At 36.5% G+C, this 23111-nt stretch overlaps 2 protein-coding genes across 2 annotated transcripts in view; both read left to right on the forward strand.

The window, feature by feature from the left end:
- The first annotated feature begins 62 nt into the window (after positions 1 to 62).
- LOC109098872 (phosphatidylinositol 4,5-bisphosphate 3-kinase catalytic subunit alpha isoform) lies at positions 63 to 19924 on the forward strand. The gene is made up of 21 exons (XM_042733893.1): positions 63 to 609; positions 1480 to 1584; positions 2781 to 3190; positions 3843 to 4052; positions 5378 to 5628; positions 6032 to 6277; positions 6478 to 6563; positions 7324 to 7429; positions 8593 to 8745; positions 9069 to 9203; positions 9846 to 9970; positions 10081 to 10327; positions 11399 to 11502; positions 11625 to 11796; positions 12767 to 12873; positions 13388 to 13509; positions 13603 to 13681; positions 13839 to 14009; positions 14133 to 14250; positions 14343 to 14497; positions 15364 to 19924. The coding sequence occupies exons 3-21, from the start codon at positions 2839 to 2841 to the stop codon at positions 15632 to 15634; spliced, it is 3210 nt and encodes a 1069-aa protein (XP_042589827.1). The 5' UTR covers positions 63 to 609; positions 1480 to 1584; positions 2781 to 2838; the 3' UTR covers positions 15635 to 19924.
- Positions 19925 to 20443: 519 nt separating this feature from the next.
- Positions 20444 to 23111, forward strand: part of LOC109076241 (xyloside xylosyltransferase 1-like) — a 36050-nt gene continuing 33382 nt past the window's right edge. Inside the window, exons 1-2 of the mRNA XM_019091986.2 lie at positions 20444 to 20638; positions 20993 to 21558. Of these exons, the coding sequence (XP_018947531.1) occupies positions 21073 to 21558 (486 nt within the window). The 5' untranslated portion in view covers positions 20444 to 20638; positions 20993 to 21072. The remainder of the gene's footprint in view (positions 20639 to 20992; positions 21559 to 23111) is intronic.

Here is a 23111-nt window from a genome sequence, read left to right on the forward strand (position 1 = left end):
ACATTTTCTTGTATATATGCAGCTACATAAGCATATATTTGCAGTCTGAAGATGGCATAAAATATCATATTTACGTTTCTAGGGGTTCCTGACAGGATACACGCTTTATTTCGCTTGTTTTTATCACGTGTTTGTTGAACATATGGCTAGATACCACAGTGGGATGATCGATTGGAAAAAAAACGGAGTTCAGTGGGTTTGTCGTCCTCGCTCGTCTGTCCCTCTCCCTCTTGAGCAGCCAGTCACCGATCCCTCTTACCTATCCGGCCACTTTGGTGCCTATTTATTCACAGGATCCTCCCTTATTCCATCGTGACAGCGGTTCTGGCGATTTTTATTGAATTAATCGGATATTGGACAGCATGTGATTCGTCTTTCTCCCTCAGTTATGAATGATTTGTGTGAAAACACTGCTTGTGATCCGCCGCCGCCGCCGCTGCTGCTGCTGTTGTGATGATGGAGAGGCGGTGCGTGTCAGAGCGCGGCGGCTAGAGGCCCAGCAAAGCCCCGCGGTGGATTTACAGCCCTGACCGAGCGACTGAACACCAACAGCGGATTACCTCACAGCAACTCGTCGGCACATACCCAATATTAGCTATACGCATAAACGTGAGATATTTGTTTATTCATTCATTGTTTGGATAACAACTCTGGTGGTGTTTTAAAAAATAATGTGTCGTTTCAGAGTATAATCTAACGAAGCGTCATTTGCGAGATATTACAGCATGTTTTATCTGAAAGTTATCGGGTTAGCTATAGCGGATTAGCTTAGCGGCTAGGTGGCTAAATCAATCTTATTGTTTAAAGAAATAATCCGTCTTTAATGACTAAATTCCACGCCAACTGAGATTTCTTTTTATTTAGGAGTTTTTAAACTCTTTGACAAATATAAATGGCAGTTTTCTTTTAATTAGTATGTTTTGTTTGGGGTTGCTAGCTGGCTAATTATATCAGGTAAGTCATATGAGCTTACCAAATGTGTTTCTGCTTTAATAAGATATATTACGTTTATAATATGTGTATTAATTTATTAAAATACTTCAATAAGTTCTTAATATAAATTTCAGTTCGTTTGTTTATTTGAAACTCTTGTATAGCGGTGTAGTAGTAGTTGTAGTCATCATACTGGTGCATGTTTTTGCTCTGTCATGATTCAGGTGTGTTTGTTTTGACTAGTGTTTTAAACTAATAAACTATAACACTAAGTTATTGTAATAAACTTGACTTATGTATCTATAAACAGTTAATTTTAGCAAGTGGTTCTGTGTCATTGTGGCTTTGTCTATTCATATGCAAGAATGATAAACCTCTTAATCGTATTATCTTCCCATCTCTGTCACTCTAAACACTGCTGTGGAGGTTTGTTGTTGTTGTTGGTAGTGTTGGCATGGGTATCAGTTGGGCTGTTTTGGCTAAACTGAGCGAGCTGGTCCACTTTTTCCACTAGACACTGAATGCTTGTCCTTCTTGCTGTCACAGTATAACTCAGTGGATCTGAAGAGAAGTTATAAAGCAAGCAAAACAGATGGAGTCTGAACTATGATGGACATTTACTTTTACAAGTGGCCCTAACATCACACTAAGGTAAGCAAAAATACCAAATCTTATGAGAATGTTGAATCATCTGTTTTTCTCCTTTTTTTTTTTTTACTGTGAAAAGATTAAAAAAAAGCAATAAAAAGTGTTAAAGCATGAAGTGGTTATAACCGTGACGGTACCATGATTCACAAAGCTCTGTAATAAACATTTGCATGGTGTTTTACATGAATATACTGGAAGAACTGCATAGGAGCATAGTCAGGACAAAGATCTGACGTGTTCATCTCGCATGGCCCAGTTTTAAAATCCAATAATTTCAGATCACACATTAACATGGTGAAAGATGCTGTTTGTCAGACGAGTGAATCGCTTTCAGCAGCCTTACACTCAGGAGATGCATACGGGAGTCTTTTTGTTGGCACATGTTTGCAAGGAAAAACAAGTCATCCAAATGTTTCTGGCTCTATGTTGTGTGGAAATATCGCTTCTCTCTCACAGAGTGATACATTTCTGTCATTGCTCAGTGATGTTGGGTTGTACTGAACTTCCTGTAAGCATGTTTTTTTTATTAAGACTGATGTAAGCGATGTGACCGCATTAAATGACTCTGTCGTCTTCATGGTTTAGTACTAGTGTGTGCGTCTTTTAGGTACCATTCGAAAGTTTGGGGTTGGTAAGATATTTTAAATGTTTTTTTGAAATAAGTCTCTTATGCTCACCAAAGCTGCTTTTACTTGACATTTATATCGTAAAAATATTATTACAGTTTTAAACAAGGTTTTTTTTTTTGTTATTGTAATATATTTTGAAATGTAATGTATTTCTGTGATACAAAACTGAATTTTAAGCATCATTACTCCAGTCTTCAGTTTCACATGATCCTTCAGAAATCATTCTAATATGCTGATTTACCGCTCAGTGTTGATTTCAAAAGTTGTGCTGATTAATATGTTTGTGGAAACATCTTACAGACCCCAAACTAGTAGAGTATAACACAGGTTAATGAGTAGCATCACCATTGTTATATTCAAGTTTATTATGCTTGTTTGTGGTCTATGTTCCTGTTTGTTATTGACTTTGTCTCTCAGGACCTAATTTGTTTGTTGGACATGCTGACTTGTTTATCTGAGGTGTAGTTTGCAGTGCTGAACATTTTGTCTTATCTGTTGAGTTTATTAAAAACAGTGCATGGTGTCAGACATGTTGCCAAAACATACTTTATTTGTCCTGTTCCCCTTCAGGAGAAACAGAGGTTGGAGATTTTTTTTTTCCTATTGAAGATTGTGAGGACTTCACATCATGCCTCCAAGACCCTCCTCGGGAGAACTATGGGGCATCCATTTGATGCCCCCCAGGATTCTGGTGGACTGTCTACTGCCCAATGGCATGATCCTGACACTAGAGTGCCTCCGGGAGGCCACTCTCATCACAATCAAACATGAACTGTTTAAGGAGGCTAGGAAGTACCCCCTCCACCACCTGCTGCAGGAGGAGACCTCCTATATTTTCGTCAGTGTAACGCAAGAGGCAGAGCGTGAGGAGTTCTACGATGAGACGAGAAGACTTTGCGACCTTCGGCTATTCCAGCCCTTCCTAAAGGTCATAGAACCTGTAGGGAACAGAGAGGAAAAAATCCTCAACAGAGAAATCGGTAAGACCACACATGGACTGGTTTTTCCTTTATTTACTGTATGCATCACTTGAAACAACTTCAAAGTATTTCACTAATGACAGATTTAGCAAATTTCCCTAAATCCCCTTTTCTGAAAAATGTGCAATACCATTTAAAAGTGTAGAGTTGGCAACATTTGTATTAAATTGATCAAATTGACAGTAAAGACAATTATAATATTGCAGATTTAAAATTAATGCTGTTCTTTTGAACTGTCCTTTCAACAAACAATACAAAAATGTCTCATGGTTCCCACAAAAATATTAAGCAGCACAGCTGTTTGCAAAATTGATAGTAAGAAGAAATGTTTCTTGAGCAGCAAATCAACATATTAGAATGATTTCTGAAGGATCATGTGACACTGAAGACTGGAGTAATTATGATGAAAATTCAGCTTTGCATCACAGCAATAAATTGCTTTTTTTTAATTCTTAAAATATATATATATAAAATAGTTGTTTTAAATTGTAATGCTATTCACAATGTTACAGTTTTACTATTTTAATACTGTATTTTTACTGACCCTAAATTTTGAATAGTAGCGTATTTGATTCAGGAGGTTTTTCTCTCTTCTCTTCTGATGCTGTTCTAAAATGGTGTTTTTTTTTTTGTGTGTGTGTGTGTGTTTCAGGTTTTGCCATCGGCATGCCGGTGTGCGAGTTTGATTTAGTGAAGGATCCTGAGGTGCAGGATTTTAGGAGAAATATTCTTAATGTCTGCAAAGATTCAGTAGAGCTGCGAGATGCCAGTGGGCCACACAGTCGAGCGCTATATGTTTATCCTCCTAACGTGGAGTCTTCACCAGAGCTTCCAAAGCATATATATGGCAAATTAGACAAAGGTAGGTTTGTACTTTTATAGGAATGTTTTGAGTTATTTCAAGTTGTGGCATGTTGTCAGTTACAGGATATTGAGTGATGCTTGACCATGGAAATTCAAATTTTCTTCAAGAGATAAAAAAAAAGTCTTTCTTGAGCTATGACGTTCTTAGTTCTTTCGAAGTGAGAACATTTCTAGGCACTTCTGCTTTTGCATTGCCAGTGTGATTTCTGTGGGCAGAGATTGCAGAACGGCGCATTATGATTCTAGGTCCCTTCCTGTTAATATATTTATATACAATACGAAATGTATAAATAATCAGGGTTTTTTTTTTTTTTTTTTTTTTTTTTTTTTTTTTTTTTTTTTAAGACCAGTATTGTGTCGTGTTTGTGTCATGACTTGTATGTGAGCATCAAAAATCAGAAATATTTTAATATACTACGTAATGTAAACTTAACTTATTTTAAACCAATATATTAAAAAAAATCTATATATAGATTTAGCAATTTGTTTTGCATCATTCCTCAGATATATAAAAGGAAGTTCCTGATTCCTTATCCCTAAAGTCTTATTAAATCATTTTTATCTTTATTTTCCAGTGAATTAAAATGCATTAAAATAAAATAATTAAATGTATTTTTTTTTTTAAATTTTGAGAAAAATATAGATTAAATTAAAAATATTTGAAATATAATCAGTGGTTTTATATTTGATATAAATTGTGATTGTTACCATGCTATGTCTATGTTATGCTATGTCTTATGCTAGCACATTATTGAAGAGGTACTTTCAAAACAGTGTGATATTTTTGCATGTTGCATGAACTTTTGTTAATTGTGCTGCCCAACTGCCTGCTAGGCTTTGATTGTGTTTTTGTTAATACACACTGACGGACCAGTCGACACTATTGTCTGGGGTAATCGACAGCATGTCACTAATGCTGCACATTGATTCTGGGGTTAAAAATGATGTGGAATGTTTCTTTATGGGTTGTAGCCAATAGTAATCTTCAAAGTGTCGAGTCTTTCCTGGAAGTTTTGTATTGCAGCAGTTCTGTTTTCTTTCTTATGTGGATGGGCTTGTGCTGTAGTAGTAGTGGTCATGAAGCATGTGATGCTTGTTTTTGCTTTTGCCCTCTGTTTCCTCTTAGCCTGGAGGAATGTATGCACAACAACTCCATTACATTAATTCCCTGACAACTTCATTGGGATGCATTCAGCCTTTCTTTTTTACACTCTCAGTTGCCATGTGGGATTAATTGTTTGTTCTCAGATGCTTGATGCCTGAAGGAATCAATTCAATAATGCTGTTCCTGTTAACGCTCCAATCTTCTTATTTGTGTGCTAGGTCAAATCATTGTGGTAATCTGGGTGATCGTTTCTCCCAACAACGACAAGCAAAAGTACACACTTAAAATCAATCACGACTGCGTACCTGAGCAGGTGATCGCCGAAGCCATCAGGAAGAAGACAAGGAGCATGCTGCTGTCAGCCGAACAGCTAAAGATGTGCGTGCAAGAATATCAGGGCAAATACATCCTGAAAGTCTGTGGCTGTGATGAGTATCTGTTGGAAAAGTACCCCATCAGTCAGTACAAGGTATTTAGGCAATTTCGGCTTCACTAAAGTACCTCAAACACGCACAATTGCATACGTGTTCTTGAATAACCATCTGTTATTCTGTGAATGAATGCAGTTTTTGCGTTACTTTTTTTTAATACATATTTATGGTTTGGACACTGATTAATTAGCCATCTGAAATGTCTAGTCGTCTCAGATTTTTCAGGGTTTTGGCACTGGTCATGTGTTTGTTTCAGGCTTTCATTATCTCAAAACCTGCCAGTACACAGAATGCATTTGAAGTTTTGTATCATCCCAACAAAAACTACGGTTTAGGACACACAAAAAAAGCTCTGGACATTTTGGATGACTTAACGGTCCATGAGATATGCTGATTATGTGGCTTTACGAATCTCTGTTTGTCTCTTTCTCGTTCTTTCAGTATGTACGGAGTTGCATTATGCTGGCTCGGTTGCCAAACCTCATGCTTATGTCCAAGGACAGTCTTTACTCTCAGCTGCCTATGGACAATTTCACCATGCCCTCCTACGCCCGCCGGATCTCCACCGCCACGCCTTACATGAACGGAGAGGCCTCCACCAAATCACTCTGGACCATTAACAGTACTCTAAGGATACGTGTCCTCTGCGCCACATATGTTAATGTGAATATTCGGGACATTGACAAGGTGCTTAGCTGATGTCTTTTTGTTTTCTTAAAGTCTTTTATTATACAAAGAGCATTGGAAGTGTTTGGTAAGATAGCAGAAGTTTGACATTGTGAAAGAACAGGAAGCTGTTGGTGTGTTTCTTTTAATAATTGCATGACCTTTCTGCATTAGCGTATTCTTGAGGCTGTTCGGTGATAGGTTTTTACCTTTTGTTTCAGATTTATGTGCGGACAGGGATCTACCATGGTGGAGAACAGTTGTGTGATAATGTCAACACACAGCGTGTGCCGTGTTCAAACCCAAGGTACTATGTAATCACGTGTCCTATCTGATACAACAGTTGATTCATTACTGAGAGAAAGTGCCTGCAAAACCCTAGGGAAGCCCGTTTCCACCAGTCTAAATACATGGATGAAAGGGTCTGTCTGTATTACAAAATTGTTCAAACTTTTTTTGGTATACTCCATTTCGTATTCATATATTAAGTTCATGAAGTGCAGTTGACTGAATTGCATGGTTATCTCATAATTGCAAGATAAACTATAAAATAAAAAGCTTGCAATTATCAGTATTTTTTTATTCTATAGCAGAAACAGTCTTTCATAATTCTTTGTAATTTAGTAAAAACCAAAGTGAACTGAAATATGCAGATGTGCTATGTTGGCTTTAAATGTGAAATGAGTCTGCAGTCTTTTTGAGACCTAAGTGTCATTTTTCTTGGTAATCACTGTGACACATAAACAACCCACCTCTTCTCATTTCACAATATCCCCCTCTTTTATGCTAAATTTACTGCAGAGTGTGTGAATGGCATTGTACCACTCATTAAAACCAGTAGGTCTGTGTTGTCAATGGGTAAATAGATTTGCTTCAGTCTAGTAGGCCCTGGCCATATGATAATTAGTCATATTAATTTCATATTAATTTGCCAGTGGTGTCTGGAGGTTGCCAGATCCCTGATGTCATGCACTATATTATGACTTCTAAAAGTGTTAGACATTTGGAATACAAAATGATACATTTTAAAACTGTATAGCATGCTGACATTATCTCTCTGTTTCCAGGTGGAATGAGTGGCTGACCTATGACATGTACATTCCCGACATCCCCCGGGCGGCTCGCCTCTGTCTCTCCATCTGCTCTGTGAAAGGAAGGAAGGGGGCAAAAGAGGTAATGACTTGGTTTTCTGTAGTGTTGTTATTGTAAATTAAAACTATTAAAAAATAGTTTTTGAAATAAATCGTAAAATAAAAATATTCAATGAAAACATTTAAAAGAAAAACTACAAAATATTGCCTCCGTAACTAACTGAAATAATGAATGAATGAATGAATGAATGAATAAACTTTATTTCAAACATGTAAAAAAAAAAAAAAAAAATACAGATGAAGTATTACGAAAATACAGACGAAGTACAGACGGAATAAAATAAGTTTAAAGGGTAGTTCACTCAGAAATTTAAATTCTGTCATTAATTACTCACCCTCATGTTGTTCCAAAACTGTTGGACGTTTGTTCCTCTTCAGAACACAAATTTAGATTTTTGGTGTATTTCAAATGTTTTCTGAGATTTATTAGACAGCAACACAAATGACACGTTCAAGGCCCAGAAAGTTAGTAAGGACATTGTTAAAATATTCCATGTGACATCAGTGGTACAACCTTAATGTTATGAAGCTTCGAGAATGCTTTTTGTGTGCAAAGAAAACAAAAATAACAACTTTATTCAGCAATTTCTTCTCTGCCGTGTCAGTCTTTTACGCGCGTTCACAAGAGTATCATGACACCTACATGTGGTGCTACTGACGTAGGAGCTGGCGTTCTTATGTCTAGTAGGCCCTGGCCATATGATAATTAGTCAGCGGCTTGTTTGCAAGTAGACGAATGCACACGCATTGAATGGGCGTCCAAGACTGACATGGAAGAGAAGAATTGTTAAATACTAAAATGACTACAATTAAAAATAAAAAGTATATATATATATATATATATATATATATATATATATATATATATATATATATATATATATATATATATATATATATATATATAAATATATATATAAACAAAGTTAAATCTAAATAGAAATGACAAAAAGCCCATAACAAAATAACTACTGAAATTAAATATATATATTTTTTATTTTTAGCTTTTTAAAGCTAAAAATAAAAGCCAAGTCAGAATATTAATAGTATATAAATTACACTAAAATAACACTGTATTTAAGACTACGCCTACCTCACCCTTGTGAGAATGCAGTTCAGAATGGTTATTTAAAGTGTTTTAATAGTGCTTGCTTCAGAAATGAACATTTAAATGACCTTCTACAGGAGCACTGTCCACTGGCCTGGGGAAATGTCAACCTGTTTGACTACACACACACACTGGTCTCAGGAAAGATGGCACTGAACCTGTGGCCAGTACCACACGGCTTAGAAGACCTCCTCAACCCCATTGGGGTCACGGGCTCCAACCCTAATAAGGTTTCCTCTCTTGCATAACCTCTTTGAGCACTAAACCATTTTAATAAGCTCTAATACGATTCATCTGTGTTGTCTAATCTGAGGTGACATGGTTAATCAAGAGCGTATGGTCTAAATCTGTTTATTCAGTGTTGTGTTTATTATTTTAATTGGTTATTTTTTACTTCCAAGAAAAATCTTAGTCTAATGGCCTTAATACAGAATTCAGGAATGTAATGGCTTAGATGCTAAAACTGTATTAGTTGTTAGTAAAGTGTTATTTAGTTACTAGCATTTTTAGTTACTGTATTTTTCATTTATGTATTTATTTATTTTTGCTCTAGGAAACCCCATGTCTAGAGCTGGAGTTTGACCACTTCAGCTCACCAGTTAAGTTCCCTGACATGGCCACGATTGAGGATCATGCTAACTGGATAATATCCAGGGAGATGGGATACAATTACTGCCAGTCTGGACAGGTGAGCTTACAGACACACATCCTAATTAATTAATTATAGTGACACACTTCCCGCTGCTATTAATACCCTTTACAAGCCTATGGAGCATGAGAAACATCTCTGCCATTCTCCACGACACCTCATGAGTCATTATTTCAATTATTAATTATCCTGTTCAGTTATTTGATTTTGTAATATAGCTCAGTAGTGACCATCCACTTCTTTTTTTTTTTTAGTATTGGTCCTGGACGTTTATGTACTTTCTCAAAAAAAATATTGTTGATTCATCTCTGATTCACATTTTGAACTACTGCTTTCCTGTTAAAAATAACTGATGCATCACTTCTACAGAACCAGACAGTGTTGTTTAATGATAACAGAGGCCAATTTAGGTTTGATCAAAATACAGTCAAAATAATATTAGTGTAAAGTAATAGTACAATGTAAAATAACTATCAGCTAAATTTTTTTTAGCCTTCAGTGTCACATGATATAAAATAAAATTGGGGGGGGTCAGACATTTGTAAATATTGCAATATTTTAAATATTAATTAGTAATTGCTAAACATTAATAAAATATAAATTTATGTTCCTTTCCAAGGTCAGTTTTCTTTGTGAAATTGGTTCCCTGTTTATTAATTGAGTTTCTCATCTGACTAACAGAGCAGCAGACTGGCCCGAGACCATGCCATGACGGAGGCAGACATAGAGCAACTTCGTCAGCTGAGCAACAGGGACCCGCTTTCTGAGATCACTGAGCAGGAAAAAGACTTCTTATGGAGACACAGGTAGTCCAACGCCCTCATAAGCTCTCCTCATTTTGGTGTCCATTGGCACAAAAGTTAATTTATTTCTATTTTAAAGTTATTTAAAACAGTATTTGTGTTTTCTACTCTAGGCAGTATTGTGTAAATATTCCAGAAATCCTGCCAAAGATTCTCCTGGCAGTGAAATGGAATTCCAGGGATGAAGTTGCACAGATGTATTGTCTTCTTAAAGACTGGCCCGCAATAAAGCCGGAACAAGCCATGGAGTTGCTTGACTGTAATTATCCTGATCCAATGATCCGAGACTTTGCAGTTCGATGCCTTGAGAAGTATCTGACTGATGACAAACTCTCGCAGTACCTCATTCAGCTGGTTCAGGTAAGACTGATATATTCAGTTATTGATTATAAATGTCCTTATTGTGTTTACTTTAGGGCTGCCCTTGACTAAGGATTTTTCTGGTCAACTCATAGTCGTTCATTTTAAACATTAGTCGACTAATCGCAGGTTTATTAATAAACCATTTAAATCATTATAATGAGCCTTTAATTGGCTACATAGCCTAATAAGCGCTCAAGCACACACACATAGCTTGCTACAGCACACTGGCAGAAATAATTATGAATGTGTTAGGGAAAAACAGTGAGGAGACTGCACTAACATTTTAATAATTTGATAAACTAGTGTTTTTGGTTTAAGAGATGAAGTCGGCGACACTGACTCGTCATCTCCGCAGTAGTGGACGCGCATGTATGCATGTTTCATACGGTTAAAACTTTGAGAATATTTGTTTTACATTTGAATTGGTTGATTTGAAAGTAGATAGGCTATATTTTTTTATGTTTATAAGGCAAAGATTTACACAGAGTTTTGTGCTCAAGTTCACAGACCAAGACTGTGGAAAGCTTTGCTTTCAGTATTTTACAAAAGCGCAATGTTTTGTTGTTATTGTGAGTGCACACAAACAAATGTATAGTCTTTACAGATTTGAAAGATGTATTATTCTTAACTGTATGACAAAAAAATGACAGAGTATTTTAGGTAAAGTGAGCACACTGGCGCCTCCATCTGTCCTGCAGTGAGCGCGCTTCTACACTCCACACAGACACTTCAATAGCGCACATTTCTCTAGGTTAACATTAGATTGAGCGGCCATATAAAGTTGCTAATACTTGCGTATTTCAAATGATAAGCCATGTTTGAGGTCGATGAATGGTTTGGATGTCCTGCCCAATGTACTGTATTACCATAGACTAGCCGTTATCGATCCGTCCGTCACGGACTGCGAGACTTCACCTGTGGAGGTTGTTTTTTGTTTTTTGCGACTAAGCGACTAATCAAATTTTGGTCGACCATCCTCTTCTGGTTGACTAAGAATTAGTCGACTATTAGGGGGCAGCCCTACTTTACTTGTTGATTTTTCAATGTTTCACTTTTCATCTGTTTAAGGTTTTGAAGTATGAGCAGTATCTTGATAACCCACTGGTGCGATTTCTGCTGAAAAAAGCTCTTACCAACCAGAGGATTGGGCACTTCTTCTTTTGGCATTTGAAGTAAGCAGTTTCCTCTTTTTGTTCTCTTTTCTGTCAGGCTTTTATGTACACTGACCTAAATATCCTGATGTTTTTGAAGCTCCAAATGAATTTAAATTGTAACCTATCTTGTTGGGTTGCAGGTCAGAAATGCACAATAAAACCGTGAGTCAGCGGTTTGGTCTGCTGCTGGAGTCGTACTGTCGGGCATGTGGCATGTACCTGAAGCACCTGAGCAGACAGGTGGAAGCCATGGAGAAGCTCATCAACCTCACAGACATTCTCAAACAGGAGAAGAAGGATGAAACTCAGAAGGTAAACTCAGCCTTTGACCTTCTCGCCTCACCTATAAGTAGGCAGGTGAATGGGCACGTGAGGTTATATTAGGAGACTCTCTACGCACACTGCAAATGAAACCGTAGCTGTTAGATTAGATTTACAGAGGATACAACATCCACTCTGTGAGGTGATCCTTTAAAAGCACTCAGGCATTACCTTAAACATCCCACTCAATGTTGTTAACGTAGTCAACTTGAGCTTAAAGTTTATTGGTCAATTAAGTTGTTTTGCGTTTGCTGGGGAAAAACCTGGATCAGGTTTGAGGAGGCCAGTGACTTGTCTGTTCTTCAGCTGTGAGAAGCTCCTTATTATGGGGGCTCAAATGTGATACTCGTTATTTGATAATTGAAAAATCATTTAAAGAATTAGTAAATCACTTTGGGAATATATAAACAAATTGAAAAAAATCATTGATTGAAATTAATTAATTAAGAAAATCAAATAAGCAGCTGTTAGCATGTAGATAAATTGAAGAATTTGATAAAATTTATTTGATAAAAATAAACTAATTTACAGAGATAAATATCTGAAAGTTACTGGACTCACTGGAAATACAACTTAAAATTTAGTAGTATACTTGTATTTTTTTTATTTGTTTTTGCCATGTAAGCAGCCTAAGATGCTGACATGGCTTTAAATAAAAATATACTACTACTACTAAAATGTAGTTGTAATTAATATGGAAACAAAAATATCAAAATGAAAAGTCATTTTTAATATATGTTAAAGTAATGGATAAATACATTTTTACTTTTCATTTAATTTTATTGCACCTGTCTCCTGGTGTAGTAGGAAACCAATAGTAGGGCAGTAGATAATAGAAAAAAAAAAAAAAAAAAAACTGTTAAATTCTGAGGTCATTCATTTCCATGATGTTGACCTTAGAAAAATATTTGTAAGTGCTGACCGACTTTTATTTGAAAGTGTGTTTGGTTTGGTTTTTCAGGTGCAAATGAAGTTCCTGGTGGAGCAGATGAGGCGACCGGACTACATGGATGCACTCCAAAATTTCACCTCTCCACTCAACCCTGCCCACCAGCTGGGTAACCTACGGTGAGTACCATACTGCGCAGCATTTACAGCTGAGAGAACGTATTTTCACTTAGCAGGGATAGCACATGTCGGTTTTACTACAACATTGATTAACCGTGGCAGTATGTTACAAATACTTCCTTTTCAAATAATTGCTGTTCTTTTAAACATCCTGTTCATATAAGAAAGAAAAAAATCATAGTTTCCATAAAAATATTAAGCAGAACCATTGTTTTTAAAAGTGATCGTAAGAAATGAGCAGTAAAAACATATTAGAGCATATTAGAATGATTTCTGACGGATCATGCGACACTTAAGACTGGAGTAATGATGCTGAAAATACAGCTTTGCATTACAGGAATAAAGGACATTTTTGAAACTGTAATAGTATTTCACAATATTAGTTTTTTTTTTTTTTACTCAATTTTTGATCAGATAAAAACAGCAAAAAAATAAAAATAAAAGCATACTTACCCCACTCTTTCAAATAGTAGTCTGTTAAATTTCTAACTTTGTTTTTCTGTTTGCATGGTAGACTTGAAGACTGCAGAATCATGTCCTCTGCCAAGAGACCGCTCTGGCTGAACTGGGAAAATCCTGACATCATGTCCGAACTTCTCTTCCAAAACAATGAGATCATCTTCAAAAACGGGGATGGTAAGATTTTTTTTTTTTTTTTTTTTTTTTTTTTTTTTCGTATGAATTGTCTCTATTTTGTGTGGTAAAAAACAAAACCTTTCATTTCCTTAGACCTGCGGCAAGACATGTTGACACTTCAGATCATCAGAATAATGGAGAACATTTGGCAAAATCAAGGGTTGGACTTGAGGTATGTGGACGTAGTGGTAAAACATCTTGCCTGGTAACCAAAACATTGTTCAACCAAATAAATAGTAGTAAACCAGATATTAATGTTAAGTTGTTCTTAGTTTCCTGCAGTCAAGATGTAGAATTTTGTATTAACTCTCAAATTTTTGGTATCCCAGAATGCTCCCCTATGGCTGCTTGTCTATTGGAGACTGCGTGGGTCTCATCGAGGTAGTGAGAAGTTCCCACACCATCATGCAGATTCAGTGTAAAGGAGGTCTTAAAGGGGCACTGCAGTTTAACAGTTCAACACTGCATCAGTGGCTAAAAGACAAGAACAGGGGCGAGATGTGGGTGGCGATTATTATTATAATATATATATTTTTTTTATAATTACTTTCACCATTTAAATTCAAAATGAATGTACAATGCACAATTCAAATATACAGTAACAAAATGATCTGTGTTAATAGGTACGACATGGCCATCGACTTGTTTACGCGATCCTGCGCTGGCTATTGTGTGGCCACTTTCATTCTGGGCATCGGTGACAGACACAACAGTAACATCATGGTGAAGGATGATGGGCAGGTATGAACCTGATCTTTAGAGGCCTTAATGCAATTGAAACATTCAGTCATTATCAGTATTCTCATATTGACCTTTTGCTTATGTCCCTGCAGCTGTTTCATATAGATTTTGGTCACTTTTTGGACCACAAGAAGAAGAAGTTTGGCTATAAGCGAGAGCGAGTGCCGTTCGTCTTAACTCAAGACTTCTTAATTGTGATCAGCAAAGGAGGAACCCAAGAGTGCACTAAAACCAGAGAGTTTGAGAGGTGCGTATGTGCATGTTGGAACCATTGCCAATTATTTTCCAGTGTGAGCTTAACAGAAACAAATCCTTTGTGGTTCAACATTAACATAGTAATTGGCAGGCAGCTAGCTATCCGAGACAATTAGAGATTGAGTTGAACAATAGAGGCTTTCAAAATCGGCCTCTTGGGCCTCCATCCCAGCAGCCTTTCCTCACCCAACAATACTCTGACAGCCAGCCGGCTGCCAAGTTTCCTGCCTCTTCTCCAGACTTCCGCTTTCTAACAAATCTCCGCTTCAGTCGGGACTCAAAGGAGGCTTCAAAAAAGCAGGTTGTGTTCTCTATCACTGTGTGTCAGAGGAGTAGACGTCCATGTTTCCACTTGCAAAAACTAAACCAATGATGAAGTGGTCTCTGGTGGAAGGACGGGATTTGAGTGCAGCTTCAAAAAAAGGTTTAAAAGGTTTTTTAAGCATAAAAGAATATTAAGGAACAATTTAATGTTTTCTCCTTTTAGAATTTTGCCATCTTAAATTTAGTAGCTTTATCTATAGAGCACTGCAGGAGTGAGCCAAGATGGAAGTTAGTATCACACCCCAACAAAAATCTTCAATCTTCAAGTTTCAAAACATGAGTTAGAATCGTTTACAAGAGCATTTCCATTTTAGCAACTGGCTTTTCCAAGAAATCTTTTAAGAAATCACTAATGTATTGTAATTTGTAAAATAAAAAGGGCAAATATTTTGAGCTATTGAGTATTGAGCCACTGACCTTATATCAGGCATTTAATCAAAAAATTATTCAAAAAAACCCATTACTCCTTTCAGAGTTTTGGACTTCCTATAGATGCAGCAGGGAAGCTGAACGTCTCACTGTCTCCCCCTACAGGTTCCAGGAGATGTGCTACAAGGCTTACTTGGCTATCAGACAGCATGCCAACCTTTTCATAAATCTCTTCTCCATGATGCTGGGCTCAGGCATGCCAGAGCTGCAGTCCTTTGATGACATCGCTTACATCCGAAAGACCCTGGCGCTGGACAAAACAGAGCAGGAGGCCCTAGACTATTTCATGAAGCAAATGAATGACGCTCACCATGGTGGATGGACCACAAAGATGGACTGGATCTTTCACACCATCCGACACCATGCCCAAAACTGAGCCGACACAGATCCCAGCCCACTGGTGGAATTTGGGGCCGGATAACAGGCAGAAACAAGACCCTTTTTGTAGGACGCACTGCCTGATTTATGCCATGGAGAATCATAGCACCTAAACCTCATGTACAAATGACCTTCAGAGCACTAAAACAACCTGGAAGGACATGATTTTGTGTCCTCTTGTTTATTTTTATTTTTCCCACGTGAGGCATCTCTTGCCCATCATCGTCTGGAGTGGTTGTACAGTACGTTATAGCTGTAGTTTTGTCCCAGTTTTTTTTTCTCTCCACTTTGTGCTGCTCTTTTCCTGGAGAGTAAATTCTTCTTCTTATTATTATTATTATTAATATATATTATTTTTTCTGCGGAAAAAACAAACCATTGAAGACAAAAAAAAGAAGTTCTGCACTCTTCAGGAGCTTTTGTGGGGATGTTCATGTCTTCCTGTTTAAAACTACAAATGCCTTCTAATATGCACGGAACCGCCGAGAACACAAGAAAAACAGGGTATGAAACTTTCTGGTCTGCTACCTGGCCTTTCCTCTCAAAACAACACTAACCCCCTGAAAGGCAGCCCGAGGCGTAGCAGTATGAATCTGATGGTGCTGATTTTTGAATTGCGCTCCTGTTCTTTGAGTTCAGTTGGTTTATAATAGACGGATGATAAGGTTTCGTTCTCTTTTCTTCCTTATATGCACAGCGAGCTAAAATGATAGCCTGAATACCTTATTATGCACTGGATGTGAATATTTTTATTTCCTTTTTATTACAAACTCAAATCTTGGCCTCACAGTAGCACTACATGAGTCTCATACTCCTTATACAGACTTTTCGGTAACGACATGGTTTGTGTTCTCAATATGCACATGACGCACTACACAATAACAGCGCAGGTTTCATGATAGAAATAAATAGGACTATGATTTAGGACTTCGATATGGGTTTTTTGATGGCCAGTACTGATGGTGATAAGTAAGCAAATGAGTGCTGATTTCCCTTATTTTACACAATATTTACCCAGAATATTGAGTTTGAAGCATATAAGCGATGCTTATTTTTGACAAGGCTGTCAGTCAGTACCAATGGGTTAAAAATGAATAGCCTGGCCGATATATATCAGTTTATCACTAATCAGGACATATATTTTAATTTTTATTCCTTACAGATCAATGCTGTTTTTTCAGTTCCAGTGTGCAAAACATCACGGGAATCCAGGTTATCTGCTCTCTGTGTTTTCTCGGTTGTCCGGTGCGATTGATCAGGGCAGAGTAACGATTGTCCTACTAGATGCCCTGGCAGCGTGCAGATATGAAGCCTTAATACACTCGCATAGTATAAATTGATATTCTTCTTCATGTGCACTTGCATGCCATAGGAAAGCAAACACTTGTCAGTGCATTGACGCAGAGCAGTTACGAAAGAACAAAATAGCTTTTTCTCCCCTTCAGTTGAGTGGCTGTATCTCTGGGTACTTTATTTTACCACGCTAAAGCTGGCAAGACCTTTTCTGTTAGCCTGACTATTATTTTTTTTTTATTATTTTTTTTTTTAAACACAGATACAACTCGTAGATTGTGTGTGAAGCATTAAAGGGATAGTCCACCAAAAAATGACACTTCTTTCATAATTTATTGTAAAGGTTTGATAACTAAACCATTTCGGTTCCTATTGATTTTCATAGAATGGGCAAAAAAATACAATGAAAGTCAATGGAAACTGAAACTGACTGACTATCATTATTTTGCAAAATATCATCTTTTGTGTGAAGAAAGTCAGTCATACAGGTTTTGAACGACATAAGGGTCATTTTGGGGTTGACTATTTCTTTAAGAAAGATGGTGCTATGTAGTTAAACAGAGAAATATTCTATAGACAAAATGGATGTTTTAGACGGTGAAATGGCTTTTAGATGCTTCAAATGGATGACACTGGTAAAATGTCATTTACCGATTACACTACAGTACAATGCATTATAATAACTACAGATACATTTATATACACACATACATGCATATATATATGTGTGTGTGTGTGTGTGTGTGTGTGTGTGTGTATATATATGCATTCTGTTCCCCCTCATTGTCTCTTTTTTTCATTAGTGCAGAGAAAGTACAGTAAATGTTTCATGGTGCAGGATGTCTCGAATGTGGCGTTACAGGGCTGAGCAAACTAGAGAAAAATAAAATAAAGGTTGTTTCTTTTAATTTGACATTTTCAAATGAACTTATTAATGATTGCCCTTTTGAGTCAGGTTAAGTGCCTTGCTTGGGGCCGTAATGGCAGTGTTACGCTCGAGCTGCTCCCTTCGCCTGTTGGATTAGCAGCTTTCTGGATCACTTTAACAGGTCCAGTCCAAACAAATAATCACATATTTATAGGGATAGTTCACCCCAAAAACATTTACTCACCCTCCATGTCGTTCCAAACCTGTCTTTCTATTTTCTGCAGAAAACTAAAGAAGATATTTCGAAGAACCCAATCGACTTGTATTGAAAAACGAGTATATTCAAAATAAATTTCATGTTTGGAGCGACATGACAGTGAGGCAATTTTCTTTTTAGGGTGAACTATCTCATTGGACACAGATCCAGATTTTCTCTTTCAATCTCTCCAAGCCCCTGTCGTGTTTCTGCATTACTTTAAAGCTGTGAAAATGTACATTTACTAATGAGGTGCAATCATGCTATTTAAATGGATATATGGCTACTGGCAGGAAACCCCTGAGCACTATTTTTCTCACCTTTTTATGTACGTTGTGTTTTCCTCAAAAGGAAAGTCAGTGATCATACTGCATAACCACCTGAGATATTAACGATCAGATGAAAATCTGATTGATCTACGTAGGAAAAACTGAAGGATACAACACCTGCTCATTTCCATGTTACAGTCTGACGAGGTCTTTGCAGAGCTGAAATTCTGCTTAAATACTGGGCAACATCTAACAATGCAAATCATTGTTTTTCTACTGTTTTTAAGTTTAAAATGGTGTCCGGAGTACTTACTAATGTAGTATTCCACATTTATGCATTTCTTTTTGTTTTTTTGTAACCGTTGTAACTATTATATGCAGTAAACAAATGAACAGATATACACTTGGTTTCAGACTTATGTATGCAGGTGGTTCTTGCACTTTGTATTCCTCCATACTTTGTTCTTTCTCTCTTTGCCTTCAGTCCTGAGGGACGCTTAAGTCTCCTGCATGTGTTTTTAACCCTACGTGCTCATTTACTGCCTAAAACTAAGATCAGCTACGTTAGAGCTTAGTCATGGCAAGCAGCCTTATGTTAGCTCTCTTAAAGCCATTTAATGCATGGTGTTTTTGTCTGTACAGGTTACAGATCTACTTGGGCTGGACCCGCTAAAAAGCCCATTCACAAACGTCTAATCTAATCAGTAGCTTTCTAATTTACTTTTTAATCATTTAAATAACTTGCAAACAAACTATTGAGATGCAGGAATTCTGGAGTCTTTTGTATGACAAAGGAAAATGAGAAAAAAAGGAGTTAAACGACAAAATGTTTAATAAGTTGCATTTGTTGTACTTGAAAATCATCGCTCGGAACCGTCTTTGTGTGTCGACTACAAAGCCGTCAATGTTACATAGCACTGAAGGTTTACTTGCATAGGCAATTTCATACCGATTGTGAATGTTTCAATGGTTTGGTCTGGAGTCTCTCTACAGTTAGAAACTCTACTACACCAATAAAAAGAGAGAAAAATGACCATTTAAATTCAAAGAAAAATAAAGTATAAATTTGTTTGCTATTATGTGAAGTCTAAAAGATGGAGGATATATAAAAAAATATATATTTAAAGGAAGGTCAAAGCAATTCTTTTGTTGTTTTTAAAATGCTTTGAGTGGTTACATTTCTCTCTCTGTATTGCTGTTGCATTTTACTCATTTATGTGTTGAATTATGATGTCATAAAGATAGTTTTCTTTACTATCACTATTATAAAATTATATATAGCAGGCCAAATACTTTATTTACCTCTTTACTTCCTTGCATGAGATTAAAAAAAGGAAAAAAAAAATGGAAAAAAAAGAGAAGTTAAAAAAAGTTGCCCTAGTATTTTTTTTTTTTTTTTTTTTTTTGTAAGATCTAAAGGATTTTTCGGCCTACAACTGCACCCATCACATCTATAAACTGCCATCAGTTACAAAGCCTCATGTTCATTTCTATTCAATTTCATTGTGCACCTCAGTTCAAAAGTAGCTTTGTATCCAGTCTGTCTTCAATATTTTGAGTGTTATGTGACTATGTACAAATAAACGTATTTCACGAAAATGATCATGAATCTGACTAATTATATTCATGTTCATGTATGTGAATGACTTTGTCAACTAGGAAAGTTTGAGACAAGCTTGATGTACACTTGACAAATCCTTGCCTAGAAGTAAAAAAGCTGATTGTGACAATGAAACAACAGGCCAGACAAAGATTTAGTTTGATCTGTCACATTTAACTTCTAAGTAACTGATTAGTTGCATAGAAATATGTATTAAGAATCTTTTATAAATATTTGTAGTATTTAACTTCTAAGTAACTGATTAGTTGCATAGAAATATGTATTAAGAATCTTTTATAAATAGGAATATTAGGAATATGTTATATATTTGTGTGTATAAAATGTTTTACTTTTCATCAAAAATGCAAAACATTTAAATTTGATGAACAAAACAACATAAAAAATACACTTGTCTATTCTCGTTTTGAAAAAAAAAAGCCTTTCTTATTTGATCCATGGCACACTTTTAAACAGAAATTAAAAATGTTTTATATAACTTACCACGTGATTGCGAGTCTTTTATTATGAACTGGTGAACTTCCGGTGATGTAAGACGCGCAAGTGTTTTGATGTCTCGTGTATGCACATGTCTTCTGTCTTTACAAATTCATTATTTCCCTTCATTCTTTGGTGATTCGCTGCTACACAGTTTGCAGTCAGCAGAAGTGAAGGAGTCTGATGTTGTCGCGCGCTGCTGAATGCGTCACGTGACGGCGGTAAGTACAATCATGTGCAGTAACATGGCATCCTGCAGCAAGATTAATGCATATACAGTACATGGATATGCATACTTAAAGACCCTCTCTGATGACATGCATTGGAGCTGACACCTTTGAAGGTTTATTGTTAGAAGTTATTTTTATAATGGACTGTTCACCAAAAATAATCTTCTTTCGGACTGACGAAAATGCACCATAAAATTATAACATTTCGCTATAAGTCATATGACAGATTTGTGTAATAAAGAGTCCTTATCCTCTTTGCTGCACCTCTCAAAACAAATATAATGCCATTAGATTGATCTTTGTCAAATGCCACTGATTAATTCCTGTTTCTTGCACTCTTGCAAGGTGTGATTGGAGGTTAAGAACTGTCAACAAGAAGAAAGAAAGTGCATCCTGCCCTGTTTTGTGCATGTAGAAGAGGATCCATGGGTGTCCTGCGGGTGCTGTCGGTCACCATGGGAAGGATCAGCACTTTTAGGTCCTATCAGATCGTGTTGCTCTTTGCTGCAGCCCTGGCAGTGGTGGCCTTCTACTACTTCGGCTCTGAAAAGCAGAACTTCTCCAGCACCACAAAACGGATCAAGGAAACACAAGCGAGCCACAACACCAATCGCGATGATGCAGATCTCTCCGTAGACATCCGGGCTGGACGTCCAGAAATCAGAATGGGAGCTGGAGATGAGCTGGAGGGAAAGCCGTCACGCTTTCACGCTCTCATGATGTTCACCAAAGTTGACAAGAGCGTGAACTTGCAGCAGAAGTTTCAGGTGGCCATGCGCTCCGTGGCCAAACATGGCCGGTTCCTGGAGGATGAGGTGCTGGTTCTCCATTACGTCTCTGATGCAGGTAGTCAGGAGCTGGGGGAGAAGATGCTTCTTGAACTTCTGCTGGATGCAACCTTCCGGTACGAGGTATGTTCAGCAAACCTTCATGTTTTGCAATGTGTGCTCATGTTGGATGATGCAGCTCCGGCTTCCTTTTAGTTTATATCATGTTTTGATGTTTTTACAGTAATTTTTCTTATAGTTATTTGGAGTAGTTGTAGTAGTACTTGGGTCAAAGATGAAAAGGGTGTTTCAAGCATCAAAAAAATAAATGTGCGATACAGCTTTAAATTTAGTTTTTTTCCCATACATTAGAATGTGTCCTGTTTAACGTTTATATTTTTCTGAACAAAACATAACAACTACCATGCATTTTTTTTTACCATGATTTAGAGAAGACACTCACTAAAATGTCATTCAGTGTAATAATATTTAAATACCAAAAAATCTTGTTAGGCATCTTTTAAAGATGGATCGTTTGATGACATATTAAAAGACTAGATTTTAGCATCACAGTGCAGCCCTCAAATACAAATTAACCTTTCATTTTAAATCTTTATAGTTTACTAAACGTGCTTTAAACCACTAGGTTTTTCCTATTTGTCAGCAAGACGTTTTTGGGGGGAAGTGAATGTCATTTAAAATATAATAAAATATAGTATGATCACACAATCTTTTTTGTATTTTAATAAGTTCAAATCACAATAAGTATATTGTTTAATTTTTACATAAATATATCTGTTAGCGATAGATAGAATCTCTTTTATATCGTTGGATTTATTTTTAATTTAAATTTTTTACAGCTGATAAATGATAAAAGCACTGACAGCCAATCAGAATCCATTCCACTTTAAAGAGCTGGAGCATTTAAAGCAGCAGAAGATAAACCTATTTTTATTTATATAAAATATCTAAAATTATATATAAAAGATTTAAATTAAAAATAAATATATATTACATGAATAGACATTTATTATTATTATTATTACAATATAATATTGTAATGTTATGTATTTAATACATATTATTTTATATTGTATTAGATCTTTAAGCTTAAGTTGCCAATAAGATTTTTGGTTTGTAACATTTAATTGGAATTTCTTGAGAGTTTTCTTGTTTAATGCATGAAGGCATTTTCTGCTTTTTGTAAGCACAGCAGGAGGCAGTGCAGGACAGCTGAAATCAGACAGTTGCTTTGCACACATCATCTACAGGACTAGAGGTCATGACGCAGATGTTTCCTTTACATCAGCTCACAGAATAACAACACACAGCTCTCATCCAGCAGAGCTCCCTCAGGACCGCTCAAACACTGTATACCAGATATTTTAGTCCAAAAAAACAGCTAGAGTCATTCTGTGAACACACGAAAATTATAACATCAAGGTCATGTCTTTATTTGTGTGGATAGAAACTTGAAATAAGCATAATTTACCAATTAAAAGTCATTGTAAATGTTATTTATGCTCCCAATAGTACAAAGTGAAGTATTTCCACTGAAGGCTGTCCTTGGCTGTGTGTCGGTCACATGAGGGCAGTGTTACTCTTTCACAATAGGTTTTTGTGATTTCTCTTTGAGCTTCAGGATCTTTGGCCTGATCCTGCTGTAGAGGATTTGTCTTTAGTACCATTAAGTACCA

This window comes from Cyprinus carpio, chromosome B11 (assembly GCF_018340385.1).
Source record: "Cyprinus carpio isolate SPL01 chromosome B11, ASM1834038v1, whole genome shotgun sequence".
In the NCBI taxonomy this organism is placed as follows: Eukaryota; Metazoa; Chordata; class Actinopteri; order Cypriniformes; family Cyprinidae; genus Cyprinus; species Cyprinus carpio.